Raw genomic sequence first — 14,237 nt, forward strand, 5'->3', positions numbered from 1 at the left:
CCAAAATACTGCTGTGACTGTTGTGTGCAGCATGGGTGACTGTTTACCTCACTTTTGGATAATGTGGCTCTTCTAAAGTATTTTCAGAGTGGCTTTGAATTAGAATCTAAACTCAAGTACCGCTTGTCGCTTTGGTTAGGAAATGCTCTGGGTGGTGAATTTTTTTATGCATAATTTCTGTCAAACTTGCATGACTGAGAACAAAAAAAAATAAAATTGCTTTGATAGGCTTCTGTAGGTTATTGTGCTGGCAACTGATCTTTGTTGCTTTTGCGTGTTGTGACTGACTGCTAATTAAATAACTGGGATCAGTTTTTCGTTTCAATTTTCTCTTCTGCTACAGTGTGACAAAATCAAGCAAGAACGAGATGAGGCTGTCAAAAAACTGGAGGAGTTCCAGAAAAGTAAGTTGATAATATTAGTGGGATTTTTATTTTTATTTTTTTCCTTCTTGGTATAGAGAATTGTGAACATCACTCTGTGTACTCTGGAGAGCTGTTAGAACGGTAAGATTCAGGTCCGCTTGCTGTTTCTCATTTGAAATCCTGTTGTAGGGCGCTCTTCTGGTGAGACTTTGACCATTGTCAGGCTAAGTGCTGGCACAGCGTTGATGCTCTCTGACACGGAGAGCCATTCTTAAGGTGCAAAGTGTTGAAAATGAGGCTGTATCTCACCTGGGTTCTGCAAGTGACTTTTGGATTTGGCCCCATTGCTGAGATTTGCTAATTATTATTACAGTTGTAACTTGTTGATGAAGAAGGAGTAAAATTACTTTAAGCATAAACAGACCAATAGAGGGTTTTAGGATGAACTGCTATCTCTTGGTAATTTCTAGAGCAAGCTCTGTCTTATCTGGGCTGGGAGGACATCAATATTCAGTTTTACACTTTTATGGTAATGCTTCTATTGAAACTGTATGGTGTCTGGAAGCAACAAAGCGCATCTAATGGGAGTGGAAGTATTCTAGTGGAATAGCTCCTTAGATGAGACAATTACAATAGGATTGCGGTCTGTTATGTCTGGTTTGTGCCAGTACGGTGAGCTGCACCACGAAGCATCAGAAATGTGTGTGGATGAAGTTTGTGCAGGAGAAGGAAATCACAAGGTCCATAATTCTGCGTGGCTCTGCCAACAGAGGAATTTGCTCACTTCCATTTTATACTTGTTCTTATGATGCAGTTACGGAGAATAACCTAAAATACACAGGAGTCATCTACTGCCTTAAATGATTGGAGAGAACTGTTTAGTGAGGCAAGAATGTTCTCTAAGAACTCTTAATTCCTCTGGAAGAAACCTGCAGCCCGCTTTGTTTTTGTTACGGTACGAGGAACACCAGAGCGTGGCAGAAAATGTCAAGTAGTTAAGACTTAAAATTTGAAGTAATATTTGCTGTTGTAAAATTTTTATAGGTTTCTTTTATCTTCCTTTCACATTTTTAAAGGACATACCTTGTAAACATAGTGATAAAATGCCAGGAATATTAGGATTTTAAGGCAATAATAGAGCCCATTATTTAAACGACAATATAAAAGGCAATTATATTGATGAAGAGCTACATTGGCTTTGTGTCTGTGAATAAACTTGGCCTGTACTCAGCTTCTATTTGTTCTCCTGGCATAAACACATATTGTGTGTGATTCCAGTTTAATGGGGCCCCGTTTGTATGCCAAGCAGCTGCATTTTAGGCCCTATTGCGTGATTTCATAGCTCTCTGAAAATTGGTTCTATTGAGCACAAGAGATAGAAGGTGGTGGTGGGGGGGAAAGCTTCAACACACAATCATTTCTTTTCAATTGGAGCCAGCAAGGTTGATGACAACATGACCATTGTGTTATAATGATAAGACCACTAAGGATCTGTACCTCTCATCAAGGCTTTCACACAACAGCAGATACAATTTAATTCACTGCTCTGTCAGCAGTGCTGATACCATTATGCCGTCTGTCTCCACAGTTATAATCACTGTCCTCCGAGAAATGCAGTTGAAATGATCTTGAGCAGTCAAAGAAACTCTCAATTAAGGCTGCCACTTCCAATGTGTCAGATTGTGTCTTATGCACTTGGTACAATTTTCACTTCCAATCCTGTTTATTTACAATGTCTACCAGTAATTACGCTTAACATGTCATTTAGTGAGGGTGCCCCTGCCAAGGAGATTGTTGGGTGCTGCAGTACCATTGAGTGGGAGTTTCTCGCAGTCAATGCCATCAGCGGCTTTTAGTCCCTGATGGGATGCAGTAGTAATGTTGATAATGCAAGTATCGTGCTCATCAAGTCATAATTAGATGCCACTCAAATGTGCCACTTGTAATAACAGTGTTGATTCATGTTTTCTCGGTGACTGCAACTACTAATTAGTTAAGTGGTTTTTGGTTGGCCTGCATTTGCTGCGGATTATTATTACCCCTGAAAAAAAACTGTCAAGGTTAGAGATGTTTCAGGCCACTTAGTGCTGCTTTATGAATTTTAATATTGACATAATAAGAACTTTGGACAGACTTAGGAAATAATATATTTTTGTATTTAATTTAGAAAGAGATTTTTTTTTTTTTGCTCCCCCCCCCCCCGAGTTAATCATAATTGCAGGTTAATTAAGTTTCAATGAACCAAGAGTAATCCCTAGTTCTGTCATGTGAGCCCAATCCTTGTTTCCTAACTTTAGCCTTGCTTGAGGCTGTTAGATTCCTGTCTGTAAAATGGGAGCAGCTCTGTATCTCTGCTGCTCCCTCGCCTTTCCCAGAGCATTTTATTACTCCAAATTCCCAGAATAAAACCAGAAGAGAGATGGACCTGGAGCTTTTCCTCTCTCAAATTAAAGGTAGCAGCTGGTAGCTGGTGGGGCACTCTTGGAGCAGATAACTTCTCCAAAGTCAGAAAAGATTGAAATAAAGACAACCCAAGAAAGAGCTGTGGTTGCTTTGCTGTTAGAAGGCTTCTATAATACAGTTTTTTGACCAAGATTTTTCCAATACTCTGCCTTGTTTTGGTTTTTTGTCTGCTCATGTATTGTAGAACTTGTTTCCTGCAGCTACTGCTTTGGCAGCAAACTGCAAGGTATTGCTCATTTCCTATGCTATTATTTAAAATGTTAGTTAATACAGACTAAGTATCTATAGAGCTGCATAAATAACACTTGTTAGTGGCCTCTTTTTCCTATCCTAGAGCCCTGTTTTGTAGACATTAAGATGACCTCTGGATATCAAAGAGCTTTTAAGTCTCTCTCTCCAATATTTAGGCAAAAGTCTTAGAAGAGGGCAAGTGGGATTTTCTACCCAGTGGTATAAAATCCCGAGGTTTTAATGCTTATCTTCTCACCAGGCTGAGAAGGAATCTGTGTCATGAAATGACTTGCAGAATTAGGTTCCAGGCTGCCACTTGGAATGGATAAGGGTGCCAGGAGCCAAGGAGGAGTTGCATCAGTGAGCAAGTTGCTTGCCTGAGAAATGCGAAACTATTGGGTTTTCTGCTTTGCTCCCCTGTGCAACTTGAAACTGTCTCTTAGAAGAAGACTTTGAACACTGGAAAAGCATCTACCTACTACTGGAAGTTGAGGTCAATTGCAAGCCAAAATATCTGCGCTTTAAAATTCCCTCTAACTCATTAATATCCTGTGTTGAAAAAGATTTGTTCCATAGCCTTTTGGTCACTCTAAGGATATTGCCTCTCTCTGTCACAGTGATGTGTACCCTCTGCAGGAACAGGCAAAGGACAGATGTGTCTCTTGCTCTTCCAGCTGTGGCATCAAATGTAGTAGCACAACCATAGATTCCAGATGCAATCAAACAGCTTGCTCTCAGCTCTGGTCTCATGGAAGAATGTGTCTGTGCGTGCTGGTGTCTGAATCTGTTGTGGACTGTGAGGGTAGGTTGTGAGACCATGGTGCTTATTTTAGGGCATACTCAAAACACAGAGAGACTTCCAGTAAGAAACAGTTTGGACAACAGCCATGCAGTAATACAGAAGTTGGGTTGTTCAACTGAGATTGCTCAAATTGTGACAGTTCAGGCAGTGTTGACTTTCCATCAAGCTGCTTCAGACAGCTTTGAAGGCAGAATGAGGTGAAGGAGCTGTGCTGTAGGTTGGACTGTGAATATTGAGGCTTCAACCACTTAACTTCTTTCTCCATTTCCTAGTTGGCTTGCCCCAGGCATGTGCTGTATGTCCATCTTGCAGCTCTTCCTCTGCAGTACATTTAGCAAGTGTGTTGATACCATCTAAACCTGAAGACTAGAGGGTGAAACTAATCTTTGTAACACACCTGAGTTAATGTTGTTGGTTAAAAATACTGAGATGCCAGTCTTCTGAAAACCACACCCACACCAAATTTTCCTGAGGATTATGCTGACAGTTTTAAAGGTTTCACTCCGATTCCTGAAGCATTAATGAGATAAAGATGGTAAATGACAGTATCACAGTATCACCAAGGTTGGAAGAGACCTCAAAGATCATTGAGTCCAACCTGTCACCACTGACCTCATGACTAGACCATGGCACCAAGTGCCACATCCAATCCCCTCTTGAACATCTCCAGGGACGGTGACTCCACCACCTCCCTGGGCAGCCCATTCCAGTGACGAACGACTCTCTCAGTGAAGAACTTTCTCCTCACCTTGAGTCTAAACTTCCCCTGGTGCAGCTTGAGACTGTGTCCTCTTGTTCTGGAGCTGGTTGCTAAAGAGAAGAGACCAACCCCTTCCTGGCTACAACCACCTTTCAGGTAGTTGTAGAGAGAAATGAGGTCTCCCCTGAGCCTCCTCTTCCCCAGGCTGAACAATCCCAGCTCCCTCAGCCTCTCCTCATAGGGCTGTGCTCAAGGCCTCTCCCCAGCCTTCTTGCCCTTCTCTGGACACATTCAAGTGTCTCGATGTCCTTCCTAAACTGAGGGGCACAGAACTGGACACAGTAACAATGGACAATGGTCAGGGGGGCTCCTACTGTGCTTCTGCTTCCATAAGTTAATGCACACTTCTCCAGTTCCCTCTCTAATGCCTCAGACACAGTTTGGAAGAGTTGCTTAAAGCAACGCACCAAGTAGTCCTCTAAAGAGTTCCTGTCCATGGAGATTATCTTGGTGTGTACTTCCTTGTACTTCCCTAGAAAGCTACCAGGCAAAGATGCAGTACTTCTCATCATGGGATGTATGTGTCAAATGCAAGGAAATACTGACTAATCTTTAAACTCTTCCCTTAGTCTCTCACATGGTTATTGAGGAAGTAAACTGTATTCAGAACCACCTCGAAATTGAGAAGACGTGCCGAGAAAGTGCTGAGGCTTTGGCTTCTAAGGTGAGAACAACTACAATGATTTGGTTTCATCTGATAATACTATCTTTTTTGGTTTTTTTTAATCTGAAATTATATGCATGTCCAGTGTATGTTTTCCTACAGTCTTGCAAATCTGTGAGGTTGTTTTGAAGTGACAAAAACTATAAGCCATACGCGAGCTTCAAAATACAATTCCTGTCTTTAAAGGGGAAAAAAAAAACCAGCAAAAACCAAACCCCACCTCTTTTATTTTAGCCTCTTGTTTTGAAACAGTAAGTCATGGACCAGCACCTTGATACCTAGTTTTTTATATGCATTTAGGTTAAATGGAGAACAAGTTTAGCACTGTCCTGTGTGAGAGAGAAAACAATAATGAGCATTTCAGTGCCTGAATAAAATGGAAAAAGTCAACCACTGCATTACATTTCAGGTGATTGTTTATGAAAGCAAAGCGAGGGCAGGGAAAAGGTGACCTCCACTGCTCTGTTGATTGCATCTAGTCTGATGAATTTAACAAGTGTGTAATTTTCTATATTCCATCTCATCAGAAGTGCATTATTATTAAAGAATGTTTTTATCTCTCTTATATATTTTTGGTTGTGTAAAATGCATCTGAGCCACTTCATCAGAAAATGGATTACAGCAATTTTGAACCAAATTTCATTAGCAATGCTGACTGCCTTTTTTTTTCCCCTTCTCCCCCCTTTTTTTTTCCCTCCCCCATCCCCTGCCCAAAGTACATCCTTAGATATGGTAAAAATCACACCAGCAAGAAATCGCTTTAATTTAGATGCATTAGCAATCTACTTTCTGGAGGTATTTACTTAATTGTTTGCATAATGACACTATATTAGAATTCATAAGATAGACAATCAGCATCTAAGTAAGAAAATAAATGTATTTATGGAACTTTTCTCCTTCTCTGCACTTCTCCTGTAATGCATTTAGAGGGGCAGCTCAAAGAGTGACCCATGGGGCTTCTTTGCCAAAGCTGATTTGTTTGCTGCTATGAGCTGACTGAACCATGTAATGTTCCTCACACCACACTTTCCACTTGCTCAGTTTAATTCTTTGGGAAAGAGATAAAGAAGTTCCTAAGTGAATCTCCTATAGTTGTGGGGCTGAGGAGAAGGGAGATCAGAGGTGATTGCTCAGATGAAAATTCAGGGTCAGCCTAGCTCTTCTATTTGAAGGTAAATACTTGGCTTCTGAAGTGCATGTTGCCTTCCACGTATCATTAGTAGAAAATTGAGTCTCATTCTTGGACTTGAGCAGAGGGAATGTTTGGCTGGTGGGTGAGCAGTCATCCCAGCACAGACCTGAACCCCGCTGAAGCTGTGCTGAGCTTGCTGGCAGAGGGTATGCAGGTGCAGAACAGTGGAAGAAATGATGAGGTTGAACCATTTGCTGCAATCCCTTTTGTTCAGGTTTCCCTGTTGATCAAGACAGGGATGCCTCACAGAGCCCTTTTCTGTATCATCCAGCAGCTCGGCATGTGTTTAAGCATCCAGCCCACAGTGGTTTCTGCTTTGTGGTGTGATCCATAAGGAATGGGTTTATGATACAGCTTTCATCTTACGTGTGTTGGTTCCACAGTAACAGTTCCTGAGAACTGAAGGTCATTCAAAATAATTTTGAGGTAATCTGCCATGACTGAGAGTGTAGTAGTTGTGGTGTTTGTAGTCTGTAAGCAGAGTAAGAATACACAATTAACCAGGCTGGGAAGGACCTTCGAGCTCATCAAGTCCAACCTATCACCCAACACCATCTCAGCAACTAAACCATGGCACCAAGTGCCTCATCCAGTCTCTTTTTAAACACTTCCAGGGATGGTGACTCCACCACCTCCCTGGGCAGCCCATTCCAATGGCCAGTCTCTCTTTCTGGGAAGAACTTCCTAACATCCAGCCTAAGCCTCCCCTGGCACAGCTTGAGACTCTGTCCTCTTGCTGCTTGCCTGGGAGAAGAAACCAACCCCCACCTGGCTACAACCTCCCTTCAGGAAGTTGTGGATGGCAATAAGGTCTCCCCTGAGCCTCCTTTTCTGCAGGCTAAACAACTCCAGCTCCCTCAGCCTCTCCTCATAAGGCTGTGCTCCAAACCCCTCACCAGCCTTGTTGCCATTCTCTGGACATGTTCAGCAACTCAACATCTTTCTTGAACTGAGGAGCCCAGAATTGGACACAGTACTCAAGGTGTAGTCTAACCAGTGCTGAGTACAGTGGCAGAATTACTTCCCTGCTCCTGCTGGGAGGGGTTTTATTTGGCCAATGGATTGAGATGGCAAAACCAGATAGCTTTCAGGCCCACAAGCTCTTCAGGTCATTCAGTTAGGGCTCCTGATAATACTGGTAACATGCTTAAGGGTATGGATCTGAAGCAGCTATCACAAAGAATGTGAACACTAAGTAAACTTGATAGTTGATTTGATTTGATACAGGGTATCTATTAATCAGAAGTACCAGAGAGGAAAGAAGGGCATGGATGAAGCATCATGCTGAATTCAAGCCTCTTCAGAGGAGAAACTGGACAAGCTACCTGCCTTCAGACCATTTCAATATTGAATGGAATGTTTAATCTGTTTCTTTGTTGCCTTTGTTTGATAGATCTTTTCATGATAAGGGAGGGGGAAAAAATACACTTGACCCACATGGCAGCTCAAAGGCAGACTATCTAGCTTCTTACTGTTTGTGCTTCTCAATTTTCAGCTGAACAAAGAAAATAAGACCTTGAAAAGAATTAGTATGCTTTGTATGGCAAAACTGGGCCCAGAAATTATCACTGAAGAGATTAACATTGATGAGGACGATTCATCCACGGATACAGAAGCTAATTCTGGATCATGTAATTCTGTGCATTGTCAGCAGCAAATAAAAGGTGAGCATTGTTACCAAGTCTGCACCACCATGCAAAGGCAGAAGCTGTCTGAAAAATGGCAGCATTGGTTTGGACCACAGATCTGTCTGGCTCTGAGTCACACTTCTGAGAGTGGTCATCAAAGAATTTCCAGGAAAGACTGTAAAAACATGTTAGGCTTGTAATGATACTGTGTAGTGTATATGGTGGATACACAGCCTGCAAAGGAAGTTACATTGCAATGGGAAAGTGGGATCTACACAGCTAAGAGTTCAGTGTTACTGTGTTGGTAAAATTAAATGTTTCTTCAGATCTTGAACAAAGAAAAACTTAAGCAGGAGGACAAGGTTGCAGTCACCTTGGTATTGCTTCAGCTGCAGTGTCACTGTTTCAGAGCTTGCCTTTCCATTGCATGCACAAACTTCATTCATGGCTGTTGCCAAACAAGCAACTTCAAAAGAGGCTGTTGTGCTGAGTAAAACTGCAAGGCTTGGGAACATGGAAATGCATTGATAGGAGAAATCTGTGCTTTATGAAGAAATTTCTGGTTCTTTTTTGAAAGGCAATTCATATTTCTGTAAACCAAAAATTCCCCCTTCCTTTCTTGTCTCACTCTGGAGTCACCGTGGTTCTCTATGTTGTTACATCATAGTATCCTGAAAAGGGGAATGCTCACTTTCTGCATTTGGTGACAGAGAAGGAAATGCAGTAGTTCACTATTAAAAAAACCCAAACAACTAACAAGCCTTAAAAATTTTTTTCCCCTAATAATAAGATTAAGTGTCAAAGAATGTTTTAAGTACAGCTATCCTGAACTTTCAGCCTGACCTTGTTAATTGTTTCCTGTTTGAATGGAGCCCCCTCAATGAAATAGTACAAAGTACCACAGGAAAAAAAAAGACAATTACTCTCTTAAAAGTGCTTAAAAAAATTCCCCACCCCACAAAAAACCCCACCCAAGGAATAAGATGTCATAGTGCCCTTCTATAATGAGTAGTTTTCCATCCTCTAGATGTAGGAAAATAGGCAGAGGAATGATGTGATTCACATCATGTAACCCATTTGAATTGGAAATATGACTGGAGTTCCTCCTGTCTTTTACTGGAGAAAGATGTTAAAAGGATAAATTTAAGGGGAACAAAGCCTTTGGCTGCATATCAGAGGAGAATGTGGTTAGGAGGGTAGCAGGTTCAAATAGGAGGTATTTCAAGAAACTATGTTCTTTCTGTCCTGCTGAAGAATTAATTAAAGAACAAAATACGTGGCATGTTGTAAAGGGTTTAGAACTATTTGGCTTTTGCTGCTCTCTCTGGCCTTACTGTTCAGTGTTAAAGACTTCTTTTAAAATTCTCACTGCTTTGCCATCCCATTTACTAAATGAGAAGATATTCCATCCCTGTGTTAGGGGAGAAGAGTGTGTGTGGTAGCAGAAGGAACTGACAACATTTACCAGAAGGCAGTGTTAGAATTAACCAGGTTGGAAAAGACCTTTGAGATCATCAAGTCCAACCTATCATCCAACACTATCTAACCAAACCATGGCACCAAGTGCCCCATCCAGTCTCTTCCTGAACACCTCCAGGGATGGTGACTCCACCACCTCCCTGGGCAGCACATTCCAATGGCCAATCTCTCTTTCTGGGAAGAACTTCTTCCTAACATCCAGCCTAAACCTCCCCTGGTGCAGTTTGAGACTGTGTCCTCTTGTTCTGGTACTGGTTGCCTGGGAGAAGAGACCAACCCCCACCTAGGGCTGTGTCCCCAGCCCAAGCCAAGCTGCATGGCCTTTGTCTTCAGGGAAAAACCTGAAGATGCATCTTGGATTAGCTGCTAAGTGGAAGACCTGAAAGAATGAAAGTTGTGCTTTCTAAAGTTCCCTTAACTCTTTATAGAGTTGCCCAAGATGAAATCTGCTCTTCAATGCATGTTCATGGTTCTGAGTGATTGTATTTTGTTGGGAATCCTGGAAGTCTTTTAGCCTTCTTATCATCCCATGGAATATTGGATGTTTCTTGGAATGATTCCCTCACTCCCACTACTTTTCTATAAGGATATGCAAATAAGGTGGTACAGTCTGAGGCTTTTCAATTAAAACCCTCTCATTTATTAAAGGGATAAAATTTTGTCCCTCAGATACTTTCCTCTGTTTTTACTACCTCATAGATTAAGTAAAGGTGATAGTAAAGCTGTAGTTCCTATTGGAAGTGTAGAGTGACCTCAGAGCAGCACCTGCAATTAATTTACAGATTTGGAGGGGGGGGATTCTTAGCTGACCTTTTGGCTGTAACAAGAACTGAAAACTCAGTTGCATTGCTCAAGCAGTTTCATACAAACACTGTAGGTAAGGTTCAACAACACCAAGTGTAGGGTCCTGCATCTGGGTCGAGGCAACCCCAGGCACAAATCCAGGCTGGGCAGTGACTGGCTGGAAAGCAGCCCTGAGGAGAGAGGCTTGGGGGTGCAGGTGGAGGGGAAGCTCAACATGAGCTCTCAATGTGCACATGCAGCCCAGAAAGCCAATCAGATCCTGGGCTGCATCAAGAGAAGTGTGGCCAGCAGGTCAAGGGAGGGGATTCTCCCCCTCTGCTCAGCTCTGGTGAGACCCCACCTGGAGCACTACATCCAGTTCTGGAGCCCCTATTACAAGAGGGATGTGGATGTGTTGGAATGTGTCCAGAGAAGGGCCATGAGGATGATCAGAGGGCTGGAGCTCCTCTCCTGTGAGGACAGACTGAAGGAGTAGGGGCTGTTCAGTCTGGAGAAGAGAAGGCTCCGAGGTGACCTAATTGTGGCCTTCCAGTATCTGAAGGGGGCTACAAGAAGGCTGGGGAGGGACTTCTCAGGATATCAGGTAGTGATAGGACTAGGGAGAATGGAATGAAGCTGGAGGTGGGGAGATTAAGGCTGGATGTGAGGAGGAAGTTCTTCCCCATGAGAGTGGTGAAGCCCTGGAATGGGTTGTCCAGGGATGTGGTTGAGGCCCCATCCCTGGAGGTGTTCAAGCCCAGGCTGGATGAGGCTCTGGCCAGCCTGATCTAGTGTGGGGTGTCCCTGCCCATGGCAGGGGGGGTGGAACTAGATGATCCTTGTGGTCCCTTCCAACCCTGACTGATACTATGATACCTGAAAAGAAACATTTCTTATGCACGTTTGTAAAGGTTTAGTTAATATGGATATGCTTTCTTCTCTGTATGAGGTTGAAATATGTGCTGCAAGACCTACTTAAATCTAGTTACCATAAATTTCAGTGAGATTTTTTTTTTCCCCCATTAATTTCACTGGAAAGCACAAACAAAACCCCAAACCCAAACCAGACCATTTTTTCCCAAGAATCTTCAAAAAATAAGTCTTTTTATTTATTTGAGTATCTATGTGCCTTCAGTTTGGAGGAAAATAAATGAGAGGCTTGTGTATTAGGAGGGAGGGGCCAGGGTAGAATCAACATTTCCGAGATGTGAGACCGAACAGAGTGACATCCAGCAACAATTTTCTCAACTCATGGCTGGTAGTCAGCAAACAGCAGTGCTGTGAAATACTGGAAGCAGGTGGGGAGTGAGAGCACTTACTGAAAGCTAATATATATCAATAAATTCATATTTTTGTGGGGGCCTTATGTAAACCTAAACCTCGCTATATTATGTATGCACACTGCTCTCCTGTTCAGAAGTGATTATAATCAAATGTTGTATTTCATTGTGACTTGGCTTTTATTTTGTATTTTGATAATTAAGGAACAAAAAATTCTGAGGGGAAAATTGCAAGCATTAGCTCTTCCATCAGTAAAGGTCCTGTTCTGGCTCTGTTCACATAGTGTTACAAAGGCTATAAACTGGCAGCTGTTCAGGACAATTTCTTCAGTGAAAAGCTCCCAGGTATTAACTGCCTGTTGTTTTGTTTATTTCCCTTGTGACAAGAACTCATGATCCAAAAAAAAAGGAATTGAAGTGCATTAATTTCTTTTAAAGGGCCATCTATTGAAAATTGCTTTGTTACCTCTGTACTGGAGGCTCTGATGCAACACAGTCTCCTGAGTGGGACTGAGGACGCTGTGGTGGTAGGCTTGGCCCTGTTGTAGCAGGAAATAAATCATTTAGAATGCAAATAAAGACAGTAGTACTAAAGAAGGCAGCAGCTTACCTCAGTGGAGTAACTCTGAAACTGTGGCCCAGTTATAGATCTGTTACTTGACACTTCTGCAAAGTCCCTAAATTATTGAGGCTGTACCTTGAATACTGCTGGTGCTTTGTGTGCCATTAAGGTGCCTCCTGCTCACTTGTGCTTGCTTTGCTATAACATTTCCTTTGTTTTCTTCCAAGAATAATTTCTTGTTCATTTTTCCTCCAACTGTAGAGCTGCGAGATCAGATTGTATCTGTTCATGAGGAAAAGAAGACCTTGGCCATTGAACTGGAAAACCTGAGGTGCAAACTTGTAGAAGTAATTGAAGAAGTATGTATTGTACCGGGGAAGGCGAGACCACGTTAGGCTGTACTCAGTACTTTTGGTACCTAATTTTGCTGAAAACGCTCAGTTGTGAAGTTAATTGAATACTGTCAGGCCTGCCAGCCTGCCCACATGATGGACCACTTAAGACCTGTGCCTTGAAGGGCTCTTCTACATCAGAGTACAGTCTGCTGCTATTGCTGGCACATGACTCTTCGTGATCTGTTCTAATGCCCATGCTCTTAACTCTCATCTCCACTTCCTGGCAACCCCTTGCCCATCAACAGCCTGTGGGGTTTTTTTCTTTTCTATTTTTTTTTCTGCCTTTTATTAAACCTGTGGCTGTGCAAGAAATACTTTTGGAAAATGTCCAGTTTAATCACTGGTGTGACTTCATTGAGTGTATCCTTCAGTGTAGCCATTGGCAGTGCCCCGTCGTGGTAATTAGACCAGCAAATTGGCTTTTGGAGCCAGCAGAGTTTCATTTCTGCTTGAAAACTGGGTAAGCCAGGTACTGATGCAAATCAAGACTTAGTGGCTCTTCCTGTCTGTGCAACACTTGCATTCAGAAAGACACAGCTGACAGCCCTTGGACAATAAACAGAGCCCAGGAAAAAAAGCAAACCAGCAGCCTGGCTATTAAAAAGCAAACAGTCAAGGGCAAGTTAGTAACTTTTCAACTAGGTGCTATGGCGCCTCATCCTGAGAGGTTCCAAAGATGATGCATTTGCAGTTGTGACTGGTACATGCCATGAGCATGGGCCAGGAGTGTCCCATGAGGAGGACTGATACATAACCCTTTAATGCCATCACTTACGGGGTCTGTATGTTGGGGTAAAAATGTTCTCTGTCCCACTGGAGATCTTAAGATCAAGCCAAACCCAAGAGACAGAAATACTGAAAGCAAAATATTGCCTGTATTATGTATGTGCTACATGCCTTATGCCACTGAAATACTCTCATTTTTCATTTGTTCTTTATACTTTTCTAGGTGAATAAAGTGAAAGAAGAAAAAGCTGCTTTGGCAACGGAGGTTACTAAACAGCAAAAACTGTTGGAGAAATGTAACAGAGGTATGTGGCCTCAGCAGGTTCTCTAACAGTTTTCTGCATCCTTTGCAGACAATCTCCAAAGCTTTTATGTTGTAATACAAAGAGCAGGTTACAGGACAGTGACTGGTCCAGATCCAGTGCTCAGCCTTATTGCAGCAGTCACTTCATAAACACAGACCTGAAGGTCTCTTTCAACCTGGTTTATTCTATTCTATTCTATTCACTTAGGTAGCCTCTCTGCTCCAGGGAAATGTGGCAATGTGAACTGCAGGTTGGATGTAAGTTGTTTCTGCTCTGGCACAAGTGGCAAAGTAGAGCAGGAAGGCAGTCTTTCACAGAGGTGAAGTCTGAGCCTTAATCTCTTGTTTTGCTGAATCATTACATCATCCTTCCTTTTAGGTGAGACACAGCTGGTAGGTTAGAATATCTAAAGACTTGAGAGCAACTTGTATGTTCAGAGGATGATGAGAAAAAGGCTGGTGCTGGTGCTGAGATAAATAGGATTTCCAAGTCATGCAAGGAAGGCAGGGACTTTCCTTTCTTGGAAAGAGATGAGAGGTAAAAGTAGGGCAGGGAAAGTCTAAAAGGAAGTAAGGCTGCAACACTTTTGCTTAACAAAGGTA

At 42.4% G+C, this 14,237-nt stretch overlaps 1 protein-coding gene across 1 annotated transcript in view; it reads left to right on the forward strand.

The window, feature by feature from the left end:
* The window catches only part of SHTN1 (shootin 1), a 72,553-nt gene that overhangs the window by 18,501 nt on the left and 39,815 nt on the right, over window positions 1-14,237 (forward strand). Inside the window, exons 3-7 of the mRNA XM_054163634.1 lie at window positions 344-404; window positions 5,191-5,285; window positions 7,973-8,141; window positions 12,471-12,568; window positions 13,554-13,635. Coding sequence (XP_054019609.1) covers window positions 344-404; window positions 5,191-5,285; window positions 7,973-8,141; window positions 12,471-12,568; window positions 13,554-13,635 — 505 coding nt within the window. The remainder of the gene's footprint in view (window positions 1-343; window positions 405-5,190; window positions 5,286-7,972; window positions 8,142-12,470; window positions 12,569-13,553; window positions 13,636-14,237) is intronic.

This window comes from Dryobates pubescens, chromosome 8, assembly GCF_014839835.1.
Source record: "Dryobates pubescens isolate bDryPub1 chromosome 8, bDryPub1.pri, whole genome shotgun sequence".
Taxonomy (NCBI): Eukaryota; Metazoa; Chordata; class Aves; order Piciformes; family Picidae; genus Dryobates; species Dryobates pubescens.